The sequence below is a fragment of the Eretmochelys imbricata genome, chromosome 9, assembly GCF_965152235.1.
Source record: "Eretmochelys imbricata isolate rEreImb1 chromosome 9, rEreImb1.hap1, whole genome shotgun sequence".
NCBI classification, from domain to species: domain Eukaryota; kingdom Metazoa; phylum Chordata; order Testudines; family Cheloniidae; genus Eretmochelys; species Eretmochelys imbricata.
Window position 1 is genome coordinate 82,992,360 of NC_135580.1, and position 19,559 is coordinate 83,011,918.

At 40.6% G+C, this 19,559-nt stretch overlaps 1 protein-coding gene across 4 annotated transcripts in view; it reads right to left on the bottom strand.

The window, feature by feature from the left end:
* ATRX (ATRX chromatin remodeler) overlaps positions 1-19,559 on the bottom strand; it is a 141,043-nt gene that overhangs the window by 108,164 nt on the left and 13,320 nt on the right. For 3 of the 4 annotated variants that reach the window (XM_077827054.1, XM_077827053.1, XM_077827056.1), the window contains 5 exons: positions 16,019-16,131; positions 9,839-9,894; positions 7,150-7,202; positions 6,069-6,193; positions 4,492-4,611 (listed from right to left, as the gene is read on the bottom strand). In XM_077827054.1, coding sequence (XP_077683180.1) covers positions 4,492-4,611; positions 6,069-6,193; positions 7,150-7,202; positions 9,839-9,894; positions 16,019-16,131 — 467 coding nt within the window. Of the gene's footprint in view, positions 1-4,491; positions 4,612-6,068; positions 6,194-7,149; positions 7,203-9,838; positions 9,895-13,142; positions 13,260-16,018; positions 16,132-19,559 lie in introns of those variants that run through there. The other variant, XM_077827055.1, reaches the window with a different exon arrangement.

The following is a 19,559-nucleotide window of genomic DNA, read 5'->3' on the forward strand; positions in this document are numbered from 1 at the left end:
ATATGCCCAATGCAGGTTCCGGGGCGGCTCAGATGATATTTCAAATTCAGCTTTGTGGGTTCCTCAGTAATCTCTCTGGAGTCCAGGGATATTACCGATGAACCTGGGAAGCTGAATAGCACATACCACCTCCTCAGCCGCCCCAGAACCTGCATGGGGCCTAATGAAGCAAAAACTTTGTCACCAAACATCACAACCAGGGTCTGGTGGCCGCGACAGGAGAGACAGAGCCTCCCCAGGCCTATTATACCCACCGCCTATGTTCTTGGGGACTAGGAAATAAGTAGAATAAAACCCTGTGTCCGGACTGGTCACAGGAACATGTTCTATCACTCCCCTCTGCAGTAGGGAGACCACTTCTAGAGCAAGGATACTGTCGTGAGAGTGGTCCCTGAGGCAAGGCCAGATGACGTGGATGAGGTAACGTCACGAACTTGATCATATAGCCATGTCAAATGACATCTAGGACCCATTTGACCATTGTTATTGCACTCCAAACTGGAAACAAGTGTCATAGACGCTCCCTGAAGAGGGGACTCAGAAGTATAGCATGAGGCAGGATGGTTGCCGGCTCTCTAGGTGCCCTCAGAAGTATTGTTTCTGCAAAGACTGAGTACGAGACGCTGTAGGTTGTGATGAAGAACCCAGAGGGTGGGGCCATTGGGTCTTGCCATTTGCAAGGCAGCTCACAGGACTGCTGGTGGAAGAAATGGGGAGCTCTAGAATGTTGACTGGTTGCGGGTGGTAAAACTTGGTAAAACTTGGGTGCTACTATGTAGATACCCAGAGACAGCAGAGTGGCGCTGGAGTCTTTAAGGGAGTGGAGGGACTCATCAGTCTTCTGACTGAAGAGATGAGATTCATTGAAAGAGAGGTCCTCTATGGCAGTGGTGCCCAAACTTTTCCTGTTCACCCCCCTTACCAGTAATGGAATAGGTCTAAGCCCCACCAACACCACCATTACTGCATAATTGGCTCACCAGATGAGACTAGGCTGAAGGCAGAGCTGGAGGCAGAACTGCGGATGGGGGAGGAGCTGGCCTGGGGCCAGACCTGTGACTGGGGCTGGAGCTGCAACTGGGTGGTGCTCCCTCCCTACCTAGCATGGGGGCTGATCCAGGCTTCATCGTGCGCCCCCTCAAACATTCCTCCATATCCCCTCAGGGGGGCATGCCCCACAGTTTGGGGACCACTGCTCTATGTTGTTCTGGACTTCCCTTGGGAAACCTGACAAAGGCAGCCATGACTCCCTCTGCATAGCAATTCCATAGCCATCATCTGTGAAGAAGTGTCTGCTACGTCCAGGAGTCTCGTTCTCACAACTAGTTTCCCCTCCTGTAGCATAGCCTGGAAGCGAGCTCAGTCCTGCTGGGGAAGTTTGTCTGCAAAGTCTCCCAGCTTCCTGTAGGTAAGGAAATTGTATTTAGCTAATAGAGCAAACTAACTGGAGATACGAAATTGGAGGCTGGCAGAGGAGAATACCTTGCGACCCAGGTCCAGTTGCTTGCCCTCTTTGTCTGCTGGGTGAAGTATGCATGTTGTTGCTGGGCCTACTCCATCGCTGCCTGTATGACGAGGGAATTGGGTGGGGGGATGAGAGAACAGAAACTCAGACCCCTTTTCAGGTACATAGTACTTCATCTCCACCCCCTTGGGGGTGGGTGTGCAAGTGGCTAGAGCGTGCCAGACAATATGGGCTGGTTGAAGAATGGCATTTTTGATCAGTAGAGCCACTCTGGCTGGTACCGAGGTACATAAGATGTCAAGCAGCTGGTGCTGTTTGTCCTGTACTTCCTCCAGTGGAACGTGGAGAGCAGCAGCCACCCTATATAAAAGTTCCTGGAATTGACAGTAGTCATCCAGGGGTGAGGAGGGAGTCAAAGACACTGCAGCGTCTGGAGTTCCAGCAGTACCTTTGGAGTCAGACTAAGTGGAACAGCCTCCAACATTGGTTTGGAATGCCAGCTTGATGATGGTTGAAGAGACAAGATAAAAAGACACCTCTCAAGTGGAGCAGGAAGGTTCTGAAGGTGGATACTGCAGCCACAATCCCCAGTAGGACCAACCAGGCAGATCCGGCAGCTGCTATGGAGAGCCCCGAAGAGCAGAGTACCAATGGCTCCATTGCTGGGGAAAGAGAGGGTACTGCCACTGAGTCAGCAGAACCTTGGGGTACTTATATTGGCAGTATGGGAGGGCCAGACCCTACACTCTGTCAGAGTCCTCCAATGCTGAAAAGTCAGGCTGGTACAAATGGTGGTGCCATTGGAACCAGCGGACCCACAGGAACCACAGAGTAACAGGCAAGTCTAATGTAAGAGAGCATACTCCCCTGGAAGGCGATGGCACTTGAAAACATGGAGACCTTACCTCCTCCATGACAAAGAGCTCATAAGCCAAATCAGGTCTCCCTGGTGTCAGCGATACGCACTGTAGTCAGAACCAGAGCCGGAATGGGAGCCAAACAGAGGACTGCCTCAGAACCGAAGATTCCATTGACTTAAGCAGTGCCAACCTGGAAGGACTATGTGGCTCAGTGGATGGAACTGGCGATCCAATGGTCTATACAACTTTTTATCACGCTTGTGAGCTTTGGAACATTCTGCTTCCCTGTGAACAGAACTCGTGGACAGGGCAGTATCCTTCTTGGGCTTGGAGGAAACTTACTGCCGCGCTTATATTCACTCACGACTAAGCCTTGGCCTGAGGTCCATAGCACTGGTACCAGCAGAACCAGACTGGAGCTCCATGGTAGGAGGCACACTCCTTGATTGCTCAGACCAATCTATGAGGGGGTTCCCTGGTCTGGATCCTACTGCAGCTTCATGGCAACCTCCATGAGGTGCTTCTTGAAGTGGAGAGCACAGCCTTCTCAGGTATGGCTTGGGAAAGAGAGGCAGATACTTCACTTGGATGCAAAGTGGGCTTCCCCCATGCAGTAAAGGCAGCATTGGTGCTTGTCGTTGACTGAGAACAAGCAAGGGCAGAAAGAGCAGATCTTGAACCCCAGTGTCTTCAGCATAATCCAGTACCCAGGAGGGAGTCCAGCAAAATGGCGTCCCAAAGACCTTAAAATCCTAAAAACTAAAACACACACTAAAACTACTATAAAAACAACAAAAAGACCATTTACAAGAATAAAAGTCTTTTCGAAGGTACATCACAAGAGACCATGTGGTGGTGAGCAGGAACGACCTCAGTGATCGCACTTTATCACTTCAGGCAAAACCATGAGATTCTGTCCTGAATGTAACATCCAATAATATAATTAAAAATGAACCACGTGGCCCTTCAATTAGCCAATATAATTAGAGGAGAGATCAATGTTAAAAAAAAACCCTAAAACACCTCACACATGCACACACAAAAGAGTAAGTAAACTTTTTCACGGTCATTATTTTTGATTCCTATTAAATACCTAAACTACATATGAGGGAAAAAAAAAGTTATTTATATCAACTATTATAACAAACAAAGAAGTAACTAGGCTGGAGTAAGCTACTGATTACTATTTTTCGTATGTAAATTACAAAACTGCCTGCACTATAAGGGGAGGAAGGAATGTACAGTCACTTATTTATATTTTTTCAGAGTAGTTTATGCATGGCCTCTTGCTTGTTCTTTTCTGTTTTCCAAGTCCATAAAAGATGAATTTATATTATCCATTAGCATCTATGTACTTGCATATCAATTCTAGTAGAGGTCGAGAAAATTGGCTGGCATAACAACTTTCCACGGATGACCTAAGGTATATAACCAATAGCCAGGGAAGTGCCAAGAAATTAAATTAATCTGGGATTTCAAAACAAAAACATCTTCCTTACCAACTAACGTTCTGTCTCTGCTTACATCTGTATGGATTTCTTGGAGCCTCAGAAAATACATTCAGTGGAGTTCCAACATCATTCCCTAGCAGTGGCATGCATGACATTTTTAATAAGGCATGCAGTTATACTTGCATGCCTTTGGAAGTCCAAAATGGCACCCTCCACACAATGACCTTGGATGCACCGTATGTATAAGGTCACACTATGCGGACGATGCCATTTTGTTCTATACTATGTGTTCAGGGGCCAGACGAAACTATCCTGCAGGTGAGATTCAGCCCACAGGCTACTAGATCGACCATGTTTTTTTTAAATTCTGGGGTATGCAATGGTATGCCACTATTCCCTAGAAAAGGATATGGCAAAATAGCAGAATGGAATCAAACTCCTGGGAATAGAGTGAAGAAGATTTACACAGAATACCTAATGAAGCATGCTATGGCTACCCAAGGCAGGAGATTAGTTTCTGTAAAATCTTAGCTTTCACTGCTGCACTGCAGGGACAGCAATGGAGGCTAATTTCAGCAGGACAGAACCCTTAGTGAACTAAAAGCCAGAAGAGTGGAGGTATTTTTAGGAAATATGTACAATTTTTGGATGTACCAAACGTGGCTATAAACAGCAGTTTAAACCCATTTTAAAACATGTTATAAAATGTATTTACCTCCACGCTTTTTGGGAGCTTCAGGTTTCATTTTAACGATATTTCTGCTTCTAAATTCAGGCCCTTTAAAATCATCTTTGTCTTCATTCAGCACTGGCTCTGGTTGTACAACCACTGTACCTAGAATAATTTCATTTAAAAGGTGGAAACCATTACATATCCAAGTGACATTCCAGTGAAGTGCAAGACTCCTGTTTAAACAAAAGCCAACATTGCATATAATTTTCCCCCAACAAGCTATATGATGACTGACTGATAAATATATCCTACTGCACAGGTGTCCATATTACAAATATCAATATCACACACCTCAAACTGGCACTGATATTGCAATTGTAGGACAGAGATCAAAGACTGAGTCGACCCTGGAGAGCGAACTACCCTCTCTAGCCCCAGATGCAGTACATGAAGAACAGAATAAAGCATAACAGTGAGACAATGTGGGTGAGCTTGCAATGCAACTGTTCCGTGGCACCTGGAGTTTTAGGACAGCTAACTGAGCATCTCTCAAAAGCTGTAGAAATTTCTTCCCTTCCCCACCAACAGGGCAAAATCTCATTTTCCTTTTTTACAAAATTATTAAATTTACTAATGTTTTAACAAAACCGAACAGTGCTAACCAAAGTTACGTGAAGAAAAAAAGTGTAATTTCACATTTAGAGCTGGGTTTCAATCCTGTGTCTCCTGGGAATTTGCAGTAATACGTTTGTGAAAATAACCATACAATGACTGCTTCTGGGGTCTCTGCTATACTATGGCTTTTATAGAGCTAAGAAAGGCAAGCTTTTTTGTTGTTCTTTTTAAACAATGCTAAAACTAAAAATATCATAGAATCTCAGGTTTGGAAGGGACCAGGAAGTCATCTAGTCCAACCCCCTGCTCAAAGCAGGACCAATCCCCAATTCTGCCACAGATCCCCAAACGACCCCCTCAAGGATTGAACTCACAACGCTGGGTTTAACAGGCCAATGCTCAAACCACTGAGCTATCCCTCCCCCCATGGTGTAGAGGGTGTTTTAAAAGTATTGCATTTAAAAATAACCCAATAATGACCAGCTTTTTCTGTTTTGTTTTTAAACATATTTCAAGATCTGGCCTAAACCTCTAATACTTTTAAGCAAAGGGTACAATTTTCAAAAATCAGTCACTTACAAGAACTAAATCCCATTCTCAAATGGGACTTAGGTACTTCTGAAAATTTTACCTGGAATGTTTACAAAAGAACAAAAGCAAAATACCATTTCCTGTTTTATGTTGTCTTTATTTCCACAAAAATATGGATTCCAATGCATATTTTGAATTAAGTAATCAGTGCATCCTGGTAGATCCAGTGATTTATGTATGTGGGGTTCAAAGTAGACATTTAAAAACAAAATATTTTAACCTTTTGAATGCTATAATCATAGTAGGGCCTCAATATCCTGCTTGCTAAGGTTGGCACTTTACAAAAAAAATAAAAATAAAAAAAAAACAGACGAAGTATACAACGTTTCCCTTTGTGGCTATTACGCATATTCCATCATATAATCTTGACACTAATTCGCAGAATTCAGACACACAGAAAATGCATGCTCTACCTTTAGGTAAGCTTTTCATATCAACATCATTTTCTGAGTTTTCATTTGAAACATCTTCATTTACAGTTTCAGGTAAGGTTTGTTCATCATCTGATCCAACATATTTTGTTACAACTGTAGGTTTCCTGTATGAACAGAAAAAAAATCCACATTTGTGATAAATATTTTATAGCAATTTAGGTGTATATGGTGCTTTGCAATCAAACAATCTCCCTTGGGTCAGGAACCTGGTAATTTTAAATTCTATTTTTCGATCTAATTTAAACTGCATGAGATGATGAAGCAGAGAGAAACAGACTGGGCAAGCATGACAACAGTAAACAGAAGAGGAATTTTGTTCTTAGAGATACATAATTTTTTTTTTTATTCCCCCTAGAGAAAAGATTATATGTTGTTTTGTTTTACATATTTTAAAAGGATCTGAAGGACAGAACCGTAAGGTTTACCAAAAGATGGCAAAAGACAAGAAGGAATGTGATCAGTGTAAGGTTGCTAAAATGCAGTTATTTTTGGCCACACAGAGAATGTGTTTTCTTTAGGCACAAACTGAGAAACTATTACCTTAGTGCATTACTTCTTGAAAGAGAGCAAAAAAAACATGAATAAACTGAAGTGCATCAGACTGGCAGTGTTTGTCTGAAACATCTCATACTGTTACCAAGTCTTGATTTTACTGGTAAAGTATTGATTTTATTGGGTATTAGTGACTCACTAAGACAGGGTAAACTGATTACCCCACTTGGACACATAGAAATGACTTTTCCGAGGGAAAAAAATCCTGGGTGTAGGGTGATAGTCCTGAAGGAAGAACCCAATGACCATTTATGCCTGATGAGCCTTGAGATAGAAAACAAGATACCATCAAGACTTTGTTAATAAAGCCATACTCCAGGAAGGGGGTAAATTTGAACTTGACACAGTGAGCCTCCTCAGCTGGTGTAAATCAGCCTGAAGTTACATGGCTCCATGCCAATCTACACTATATAGTTATCTGGCCCTGCGTAGATTGTTTCTGTAGACCAAGTTAGGGAAGGCACCTAGTTACAAATAGTATTATTCACATTTTCCTTTTCAAACTAACCTTTTCGAACGTGATGATCCTAAAGATTTGGATCTTTCTGAAGAGCTATTGCCCTAAAAACAAGGAAAAATTTTGAAGTCACAAACATCTGTTAGTGTGTGACCAGAACATACACCAACAAAAAATTATTTTCTTGGATTCTTAGGTATACAGCAGCAACTCAGAAGTCAATTTCTAGCTGGGTTTAAACCAATCATATCCCATTTCTTGTTCATACTACATTTCATATCAAGGGTAGCAGAACAAAAATTAAAGTTTTGCTTGTAAACGTAGTGTTGTAATTAGCTGGATTCAATTATGAGACTTTTTCGTTTATAAATTACTACCTGGATTAAGATCTCTTAAAATGAATATATATTTTGAGCCCCACCAAGCACACACTGCATCAGAAATTATAAAGAAATATTATTGTGATCTGAGAAATTCACAGAATCATACACCATATTTCTTATGCACCAATTTGCAGGAAATTGAGGAAGTATTAAAAATAGTAGAGGACCCCTTCAGAAGATTTTATTTCCCTGCAATCCTCCATTCCAAAGGGTCCATTTAACAGTTACGGCTCGCACTTCACAACTTTCTGGGCTAAGGACTGGGTGTGGCTCACTCAAGAGCATATCATCAATATTCGTGGGTCACTTGAGGATGTGATTAATTGCACTGTTAATAAAAGAATACCAATTGAAATGATAAATATTTTTGCTTTGTATTTACATTTTCAAATATATTGATTTCAATTATAACAGAATACAAAGTGTACAGTGCTCACTTTATATTATTTTTATCAGATATTAGCACTGTAAAAAAGGTAAACAAAAGATACTGTTTTTCAATTCACCTCATAAAAGTACTGTAGTGCAATCTCTTTATCGTGAAAGTGTAACTTACAAATGTAGATTTTGTTTTGTTATATAACTGCACTCAAAAATAAAACAATGTAAAATTTAGAGTCTACAAGTCCACTCCATCCTACTTCTTATTCAGCCAATCGCTAAGACAAACAAGTTTGTTTACATTTACGGGAGATAATGCTGCCCGCTTTACATGTGAGATATGCTAAACCTTTGAATGTCCCGTCATCCTTCGGCCACAATTCCAGAGAACATGCTTCCATGCTGATGATGCTCATTAAAAAAATAAAGCATTAATTAAATATGTGACTGAACTCCTTGGGGGAGAATTCTGTATCACCTGCTTGGTTCTGCCATATATTTCATGTTATAGCAGTCTCGGATGATGACCCAGCACACTGTTCAATTTAAGAACACTGCAGATTTGACAAAACACAAAGGAAGAATCAATGTGAGATTTCTAAAGATAGCTACAGCACTCGACCTAAGGTTTAAGAATCTGAAGTGCCATCCAAAATCTGAGAGGGACAAGATGTGGAGCGTGCCGTCAGAAGTCTTAAAAGAGCAACGCTATGATGCAGAAACTACTGAACCTGAACCACCAAAAAGGAAAATCTACTTTCTGTTGGTGGCATCTGACTCAGATGATGAAAATGAACAAGCATCAGTCCGAATAGCTTTGGATCATTATTGAGCAGAACCCGTCATCAGCATGGAAGTACATCCTCTGGAATGGTGGCCGAAGCATGAAGGGGCATATGAATGTTTAGCATATCTGGCACATAAATACCTTGCAATGCCAGCTACAAAAGTGCCACACAAAGCCCTGTTCTCACTTTCAGGTGACACTGTAAATAAGAAGTGGGCAGCATTATCTTCCATAAATGTAAACAAACTTGTTTCTCTTAGCAACTGGCTGAACAAGAAGTAGAACTAAATGGACTATGTTGGCTCTAAAGGTTTACATTCTTTTGTTTCTGAGTGCAGTTATGTAACAAAACAAAATCTACATTTGTAAGTTGCACTTTTATGATAAAGAGATCGCACTACAGTACTTGTATGAAGTGAACTGAAACACACTATCTTTTGTTTCTCTTTTTTACAGTGCAAATATCTGTCAAAAATAATATAAAGTGAACACGGAATACTTTGTATTTTGTGTTGTAATTGAAATCAATATATTTGAAAATGTAGAAAAACATCCAAAAATATTTATACAAAATGTCAACTGGTATTCTATTAACAACAGCGCGATTAAAACTGCAATTAATCACAATTGTTTTTTTAACCGCGATTTGTTTTTGTTTTTAGTTAATTACATGAATTAACTGTGATTAACCGACAGCCCTAATACTTTCATGAAAAGGGGTATTACTTAGCGTTACGTAATTTGCCACTTCCCAACCATGATAATTCACAAAATTGCAGCAGCTCCCCACTTCTCAGCAAAGACTTAATAGTGGGTAGAAGCCTCATGATAGTACAATGTGATACCTTCCACAAAGTATACATTTACTCATGCATTATGAAGTACCATAGGAAAAATACGAAAGTAGTCAAAACTATGAAAGTACATTGAATTTATTATTTTACTTTTTATTTTTAAATTGTGATTGCTTGCCTAGGCATAATGGATGTCATTCATATCCATTTAAAAGGTTATATTGTGGTTTTTTAATTCAACTTTTAGAAGAAGTTCCCTAATCAACTTTCACATTCAGCAGATATGGTAGTGTAATCCAGTACAGATTTTAATTCAAATTTAATCAATCTATACCAGCCATTTTTGGATTACCAGCATTACTGTAAATCAAATGCACCATATACTTTATTCCTACCTCTTCCCTGTTATTTTCCATTGGAGTTGGACTATTTTCAGGCCCACTACTTTTACCTGTACAAGGAGGGAAAAAATGTAATTCACTGAATGGTAGAAATCACTAACAATTCTTTAAATTATAAATGATGGTTGGTATAAACTTTTTTACAGCATTATTAAAACATTACTAAATGGACAATTAGTCAGTGGGGATGAGGAGTGAGTTTTATATAGAATCACAATAAAACCTTTGCATAACACCATGGCATCATCTATTGCACACATGCTAAATAATTTACAGAAAATTTTATTTAGATTTTTTTTAAAAATACCACTGCTACTATTTTTCAACCTTTTCCCACCAATAAAGAAATCATACTAGAGGAGCCAGAGTGCAACTACACATGCTTCACACGAAAAGCAGTAACAACCAATACATTCCTGAAACTTCTGTACATAACATTGTGATTTTAAGGACTGATATATCAAGGACCTAGCTAGCACAGCTAAAAATAAGTGATGTATCCCATTTGATATTGTGGAGTCTCCTCTTTCAAGATATACAGACCTCCTATTTCTAGCCCTAATGGGTTGTGGGATATTAAACCTTAAACATGTCATTGATCCAGGACTGAACCCCCATCAAGTGTAATTTTGAGAGAAATGTTATAGGTTTTTTGAGGGGGAGAAGGGAATATTTCTGTTTCAGTATTCTTTATAATGCAGCTATATGAAGTTGCTCAAAAGCTTAGAATGTTAGAAGGAGCCTCACAGGAAATGGATTAATGGAAAGTACAAAAATGCTATTTTTCATATGGATATCACGAGTATTATAGATTAGGCTCATAGCACTCTTTACATTATAAGACCCTATTTTCAGTTGCTTATAATTTTGCAAACTGTTTGGGCTGAATTTTTCCACACTGGCTGTGTCTGCCTCAGGCTTAATGTTGTTGTTTTTGTTTTTTTTTTTTTGGAAAATTTCAGCCAATACAATGCAGATGTTTATGAAAATGACAGTAAGGAAAAATGTTTTCTCTGTATTAAATTCTTCAGATCATTTCTCTGAAGTGCTCTCGTGTCCCTCTGTTTTGCAGCAAGATATTTAGCCGGATTTTCCTTGCTAACATCCTCAGGCTCTGATCACCATGTGGTGTCAGGAAGGAATTTTCCCCCAAGTCACCCTCCTATTCTCTGCCTGTGGCAAATAACCATTTAGTGTCCTGCGGGCTGTAACGTTTTGGTCACATTTCAATTGCTGGGTTTAGCATGTGGGCGCTGGGTGTTGTTGGTGGCACGTGACATACAGGAGGTCAGGCTAGCTGATCTGGTGGTCCCTTCTGGCCTTAAACCCTGTGACTATTGTGACAGATATTGCAACCATATGCAGTGTCTTTGGGGGAACATATTACATTATGCTTATGTATCACTGTGGCTCAGGAATTATATGTATGATTGTGTTCTACTCCATGGGGGTGAATTACTACAGCTCCTTCAGGAACTAAAACACTGTAGGGTGATTAAGGAGAATCACTCATTGTACAAGACAGGTACCACCCATTGGGGTATTTGCATATAGGGACTCAAACTGGGTTACAAGAGACTAGGAAAACCAAGAAAGGGCTTTTGGCTTAAAAAGGATGCATTTAAACTGACTCAAAGCCTTCTTTCTGATCCAGCAAACAGACAGGACCTTCTGTCCAAGCGGGGCCGAACCCTTGTGGAGGGTTGGAAAGACTTTGGCCTACTAGGGCCCTATAAGAATAATGGGTGACTTATTGTAAACTTTTAGCATGGCTGAAGGAGCTTTTGTTTTGTTTTCTCTATAATGCTTTTACCTTAAGAATAAACATGCTTGCTTACAAAGAGCAGTATGGTAACTTGTAGCTGATGGTTATATGCTGTTCATAGCCTTTGGGGAGAAAGCAAAGCACAGATAGACTGGCCTTAGTAGACTGGCTTGCTAGGGATATCAAAGTGCAGGGAGTTGGGAAGGGAAGCCTTAAAATCCCCATCAAGAGGAAGAGAGATGCATGTCTCCCCTTAAGAGAGGTGATGGCTGAGTACTGAAAACCTTAAGCGGGTGCCCTTAAGAGACCAAGGGAAGGGTATAAAGTACACTCATGCCAAAATTGTGACAACTAATTACTTGAAATTTGGCTGAGGGGTGATGTGCCAAGGATGTGCCTCTTGGCATCCTCATTAAAATTCGCCTAACTTTGGTTAAGTTGTAACAATTTCAGTTTGCACATGCTCAGTAGAGAATACTTTGATTTTAACAGCTAAAATTTCAGAAGATTCCATCTTCACTGGGCATGCTCAAATCTCACTGCGCCTACGTGTGACCAGACTGTCACCATACCCACAAACTGACTAAGCATGTTGTACCCCCTCGTATCACAGTCCTGACCAGACTGAACATGCCGTCACCACACAGCAACTGAGCATGTTCTCTCCAGTCTAGGGGTACAGAGCTGAGAGAACACCAAGATGGGGAATTGAGAGCAGGGAGCCTGTCTTTCCTATGCTCTCAATGACACCTCCACTCCCTTGTAACACATCCACACAGTGCAGTATGAAGGAGGAAGCTGTCCGATTCAAATACACAGGAGACAGAAGCCAGACTGGTCAGGAAGGAGAGTATATTGGCACACACAGTCTGGTGAGACTGAGACAACAGTTATGCAGTTGGAGGTGAAGAGGCTGGAGCAGGAAGCTGCGGGGGGGGGGGCGGGGGGGCAGACTTGCTGGGCAAGAAGACCAAGAGTCACGGTGGGGAAGGGGTAGACTAAGACTTGCTGGACAAGGAGAATGCAGTGAGGAGCAGGAGGGGTAGGGAGGACAGATTGTGGGCAAGGAGCTCAAAAGGGAGTGAAATCAGAACTGGCTGGGAAGAGACCATGACTAGGTGTGAAGACAGGATGAGAGAATGATGAAGTCAGAGATCCGAACTATGACAGCAAGCTTGGAGGGGGAAATAAGAACTTGCTGGGCAAAAAGACTGAAACGAGAAACTTGAGTAGAGTCTGGGACTGGGAAGATAAGGATATTAGGACTGGTGCAAGGAGCTGGGGGGGGGGGGGGGGGACGGGACGGGACATGACTGGAACACCTTGGAAGGGATGAGGCAGAAGGGGGACAAGTCTGGAGGAAATGAGCCGAAGTGCTGTGACCACTAGAAAACACTCCCCTCCAGAGCCTGGAATGCCAAATTCCCGAGTCTCACTATTCCTCCTCTGCCAGCAAACATCTGCGAAAATCACTGGTTAAATGTGTGTCTGATGTCCCTCTAGTACTGATCCACATAGAGGATAACAACTTACTATTGCTATCAGTTAGTCCACTAGTTCAAGTGGCAGAAGTCTGTGTAGTGTATCTAAAGGTTCCACCCATGTGGTGTTGTGATGCCACATGACAGCAAACTGAAAAAACAGAAGTTCTTCTTTAAAAAAAAAAATGAGAAAGTTACACACACACACAAACTATGTTAAAAGACCACTAAGGTTGCATAATCAGGCACACAAAACTTAGGAACTTTCAAGATTAAGGTTGCCTGAATAAGCTTCATTCAGCCCCCTTGTGTGTATGCATTGCGATACAGTGTTAAGTTATATGATCACATAGTATTTTTCTACAGGACTGCAGTCTTATTCAGTGCACTGGATAAACAGTGATTAATGAGCAGCTATTCAATATTTTGTTTTCTCCTCATTGTTCAATTTATTGTAGACTGTTCAAATCCTGTTATGAAGAAAAAATTATTTCCACATGGCTTTTTTATGGTGCTCATCACTATAGTAAGCTGAGTGCTTCAAAGAAAAATTAATTAGTCTTCTCAAAACTTCTCGAGATGAGGGGGAGGTATTATCTCACTTTTACAGATGGGGAACTGACGCACAGAGAATATGGTCAAAAGCATTCACTAATTTTGGGGAGCCAACTTGAAAATCCTAGGACCTGATTTTTCAGAATACTTTCAGAATATGTTCTAAGGACAACTCCCATTGATTTCAATTATGAGTGGTCAGCACTTCTGCCAATCAGACTTCAAGATATCAAGCTAGGCCAGGGGTTCTCAAACTGGGGGTCAGGACCCCTCAAGAGGTCACGAGCTGTCAGCCTCCACCCCAAACCCCACTTTGTCTCCAGCATTTATAATGGTGTTAAATATATAAAAAAGTGTTTTTAATGTATAAGGGGGGGGGTCACACTCAGAGGCTTGAGGTGTGAAAGGGGTTGCCAGTGCAAAAGTCTGAGAACCCCTGAGCTAAACACACAATTAGCGAGCACCTCAAAGGTTTGGTTTAAGTGACTTGTTTAGCATCACACAGGAACTCTGTGGCAGAGGCAGGGCCAAAATCCAGTTCTCCAGGACAACAGTGAAGACCATGAGACCCTCCTTTCTCTTTCTGCAATCCTCTGCCTCATTCACTCGACACCTTCCAACAAATGAGGAGGGTCTTTAAAGACAATCTTTTTTATTACACAATTCATCCCCAGAGCAGGGCATTGCATGAGGCAGAGGTCCTATGGAAAAATAGCATGCGACCAAATGATTAAAGACTATTATAGTTCATACACACAAAGGGACAGTAGTTTTTTGTAATTATATATAAATGTATATGTGTGTGATATCACACACATACACCCTTGAAATTTGTCAAAAGGACTAAGCAATTGGTGTATCTCTGCTCCACAGTAATTCTCTTTCACGGACAAGAGCTAGAGTCACATTTGTAACTACACAGGACTGGGAGAGAGGTACTGCAAACAGTATCCTCCCCAAAACAACTTCACAATGACAGATATCTGTTTATCCATGTCACAGTTTGGTTTTGGCAAAGGTGCCCTGAAATAAAGCACTGAAGCACCAAACAGGAATTGAATCGTACAGTCAGTGTTGACACTACAATGCAGTAATAAGGGGACAATATTGTCAGAAATGCTATACTTAAGATGAAATTTTAAGCAGAACTCCAGTTAAATCAAAGGGATATTATCAAGTATAGCAGAAGTTTGTGACTTTAACAGAAGTTTTACATAATCCAATATGAATATAAAGATCTTCAGTTGATGTAAATTGTCTTAGCTCCATTGAAATCAATGCTGTGTATCTGACAGAGCACTTATTTTTTTGTATAAAAAGAATATTTCAAATATTCCTAAACATTAGAAATGCAAAACAGTTGCATCCTGTTATATAAGGAGAATAAGAAAGCTGAAGTAAATACAAAGTGAAAACGACCAGTCTTATTTCACTATATGATCTGAGAAATATAAGAAAAAGCACAGGTGATAATCAAGTAAAATTAGATTTTAAATTTCTGTCAATTTTAATAAGGTAATGAGTTGTTAGTGAAAAGTTAACTATTTATTTTGACAGCATCCTTTTAGCGATCCCATGGATCTGTCAGAAAATAGAACAAAATACATTCCTCGGCTAATACAATCCCAACTTTCCTCACACAGTCACTTCATTGCTATGGAAAGCGTTTTAGGAAAGTTGGAGTCTGAAAAGTTCTATAACAAATCCAGATTCCTACTATACATTAGATTATAATTTTCTGCTGTGTGTTTATTTTAAAAGCCTTCATTATTGATAGTAGTTAAAATGAAGTTGTTGTTTTTTAAATCCAGTACTTACCTACTAGATATTTTGGAGATACCAATAATTTTCCAGAAGAAACCTAATCATTTGCTTTAGAAAAGCGCTTTTGTTTTAGTGGTTTCTGACTTAATTCACAAATTGTTCCCACAATTAACATGAAAACAACTCCCCCACACTCTGTTCCACAGTTGTGAGGGTCAAAAGATCTTAACTTCAGCAGAAAAACAAGATGTGTCTATTACACACTGTTAATATAGGGAACCATGAGAAATCTGAACCAAAAGCATCCCAGAGGAGATACAAACATCCCCCACCCCAAGGACACACAGATAGTTTAACTTCCATGAAACGGAATACTGAATACTTTGTTGGTTTAAAAGTGTTATAACATACAGAACATTTATATTCACAAATGAAAAGCAATTTATACCAAGAATCTACTGTATATTTATCCAGATATCTCCACTTAAGAAGGAAACAGCAAGAACAATATTGCATATCTGTACATCAAAATGCATTTTATTGCACTACATTCCAAGATGCTGAATAAGAGTGTACATTTAAAAGAGAGAAAATATATATATATTTTACCTATACTTTTGCTCACAGATAGTCTTGGAGGCGAGTTTGCGTCCTCAGATTCTTCAGAAGAGTGAGCCAAAAAGTCATGAAGCTTCTGCACCAACGTATTCAACTTGCTTTCACTGATAAAACACAGAAGTGTCACTTGAAATTAGTCTCACTATCTCATGCTACTTTATTAATTAATATATAGTGCAAGCTTGAAATGAATGCTGCTTGTTCTTAAGTACTACGTATCAATAAAGGAACTGAAAATCTTCCAAAGCAAGGCTTTTTTTTTTTTTTTTTTTTACCAAAACATCTATCTCAAAAAAGGATACCAAAATATGCAAAAATAACCCCCTTGTAATTTTGAAAAAAAAATCTGTAAGTGCAGATTTGGCACTGAAATATAAGCATTTAGGACTACATTAGTATAAAGTTTACAATAAAGCATGTCACATTTTAAAAAGCCGTATTTCATGTAATTAAAAAAATGAAATATTTACAGAAGCCAAGAAAAGTGCACTGCTATTCAAAGAAATTAAAAGGAAAGAACATAGCAAAAACATTGTGCATAACTAAGAGAGTAATTAAATAATAGCTAAAAATGTGAATCACTTATATTGGTCTGTCTGTGGATACATAACCCAAACAGAAATTGCAAGCAGTTTCTCTACATGGCCTAAAGAAAAAAAATTGTAAAGACGCATGGAATCAGACATTATTTTAACTTACCCATACAAAGCTTACATCAAACCAGCCATCCAAATTATTTACTGAGTGTCTCAGAAGATAACCAGCAACATGTGTATCTTGTCAAAAGACAATTGTGTAGGAGCAGATGACTGTCTGATATTTTTATTTGAATTAGTTTACTGATACTATTGCCAACAGAATTTTCAATTAGCCAGTTTTATAGAACAGGAGCCTTTGGTCATTTCTCTCCCATGTACACAATTTTTCTTAAGAATAAGACAAGGCTCTAATTCACCAGTTACCTTCTTAGCACTACTTTTTAAAAAGGTTTCTTGTCTCAGGCTCTCCACATATTTTTCTCCCACCTCCTAAAGCAGTGGTCACCAACCAGTCAATTGCGATCCTGAAGCCTCTGCCAGTCAATCGCTGTCTGGCGGCGCAGCAGGGCTCAGCAGGCTGCCTGCTTGCCTGGGCCCCACGCCGCTCCTGGAAGTGGCTGGCACGGGTCTCTGTGTGCTGCCCGCGCCCACCGCCCCCATTGACCGCAGCTCCCAGCCAATGGGAGCTGCAGAGTCGGCGCTGGAGGGCGGGGACAGAGGCAGCACACAGAACAGCCTGCTGGCCCCTGGGCCGCAGAGACACGCCAGCCACTTCTGGGAGCAGCATGAGGCCAGGGAAGGCAGGCAGCCTGTCTTAGCTCTGTTGGTCCGCCGATCAGGAGCTGCCTGTGGTAAGCGCCTCCCAGCCAGAGCCTACACCTTGCACACCCTCCTTCATCCCAACCCCCTGCCCCAGCCCTGAGCCCGCACCCCAACTCCCTCCCAGAGCCCACGCCCCTCACCCCCTCCTGCACCCCAACACTCTGGGTGCAGGAGGGGGCTCTTGGCTGGGGCAAACTCCCTCCCAGACCCCACTCCCCAACCTCCTGCCCCAGCCCTGAGCCTGCACCCCTCATCCTCTCCTGCATCCCAACCCCCTACCCTAGCCAGGAGCCCCCTCCTGCACCCAAACTCCCTCCCAGAGCCCGCACCCCTCACCCCCTCCTGCACCCCAACCCCTGCCCCAGGCTCAGCCCTGAGCCCCCTCCCACACTCCAAACCCCTCAACTCCAACCCAGTGCCGCATCCCCTCCCATACCCCAACGCCCTGCCCCAGCCTGGTGAAAGTGAGTGAGGGTGGCGGAGAGTGAGCAACGGAGGGAGAGAGGGAATGGAGGGAGGGGGCAGGGCAGATCCTGGGTTGATCTTAATTTCAAAAAGTGATCTTGCACATAAAAAGGTTGGAGACCACCATCCAAAAGCTTTCCTGTGCTCATATGTCTTTTTCCAGCTGTTGTACAGTAACTGAAAAATCATACATCATCAACTAGACTAACCCCTGTGTAAGATAATCCTTCAACACTGCCACTAAAGGGGCACATCCAAATTGTGCTTTTTAAAACTATTTTCAAGACATCAAATTTTCTGATAGTGCACACTTCAAATAGTAATTTTTAAAAATTTCTTAAGAAAAAAATCAGAGATAGAATAGAACCATTAAGTCCTACAGTCTATTCCTTTGCCATGTAGCATTGTTCCCTACAGTATATTTGCTAGTGACCTGCATTCACAGCGGTGTTGTAAGTCTTAATTCTATAAGCGTAAAATAGGATAGGATAAAACTTTTTTTTTTTTTTTAATATCAATTAAAACGTTTTAAAACCATAGCGTACACAGAGAAAGTTAAAATAAACTAGGGTTTTAAAACTAGTTAAAGTGCCTTACAAACATTTAAGGTATATCTAGACTAAGATAAATGAGTAAAAAAATTTTCCTAATCTAGATATACTCCAAAAATTTTGAGATCCTTAGATGGAAGTGCTTTAAAAATACAAACTATTAATTTGTTACCTTCCAAATTGTATTATTTAGAATTACTTTCCCCATGCATCTTCAAAATACAGGTATGGACTACCTCATAAAGTAATTAGTTATTCTAACCATAAAAGTTATCCACATATATAACACATTGAATTTTTAATGGTTCCTGACAGTCAATGGTGTAGGAACCACTGTAAAATTAAAAATCTTTCAAGAACATCTCTGAGAGCAATGTTTGTGTTCTTCATTAGTTTACTTTTTCAGAGCACTAGCTCACGTCTGCAGATTCTTTAGTCAGTTGTAGCTTTTTTTTTAATATTTACTTAAAGTACACAAGATTTTCACTACCTTTTTAGGCAACTATAAAATGTTAAATCATTATCACTTTCCACTTTAAAAGGTAAAATGGCGTCTTGCAGCATAACGAGAACTCAGTGGCCACAATTTAAGTAACCCTTTACTGATTGTAAAATCTATGCAGATTTTTTATTTTTTTTTAAATTGCAGCCAGATGTTAGGTAAATTGTTGTAAACAGGAGTATTAATTTACTTTACTCTTCCATCCTCTATAACTTCCATTTCACATAACAGAGAGACAAGGTGGATGAGGTAGTATCTATGACCTGAAAAAGAGCACTGTGTAGCTCAAAATCTTTGTCTCTTTCACCAACAAAAGTTGGTCCAATAAAAGATATTACCTCACCCACCTTGTCTCTTTCATATCCTGGAACCAACATGGCTACAACACTGCAATTTCACACAATTAAAATTCTGGGGAGCTGGATTGCTAAAGTGATTGGTAACAAGAGTAAAAAGAAAAGGATTACTTGTGGCACCTTAGAGACTAACCAATTTATTTGAGCATGAGCTCTCGTGAGCTACAGCTCACTTCATAAGTGAGCTGTAGCTCACGAAAGCTCATGCTCAAATAAATTGGTTAGTCTCTAAGGTGCCACAAGTACTCCTTTTCTTTTTGCAAAGACAGACTAACACGGCTGTTACTCTGAAACCGG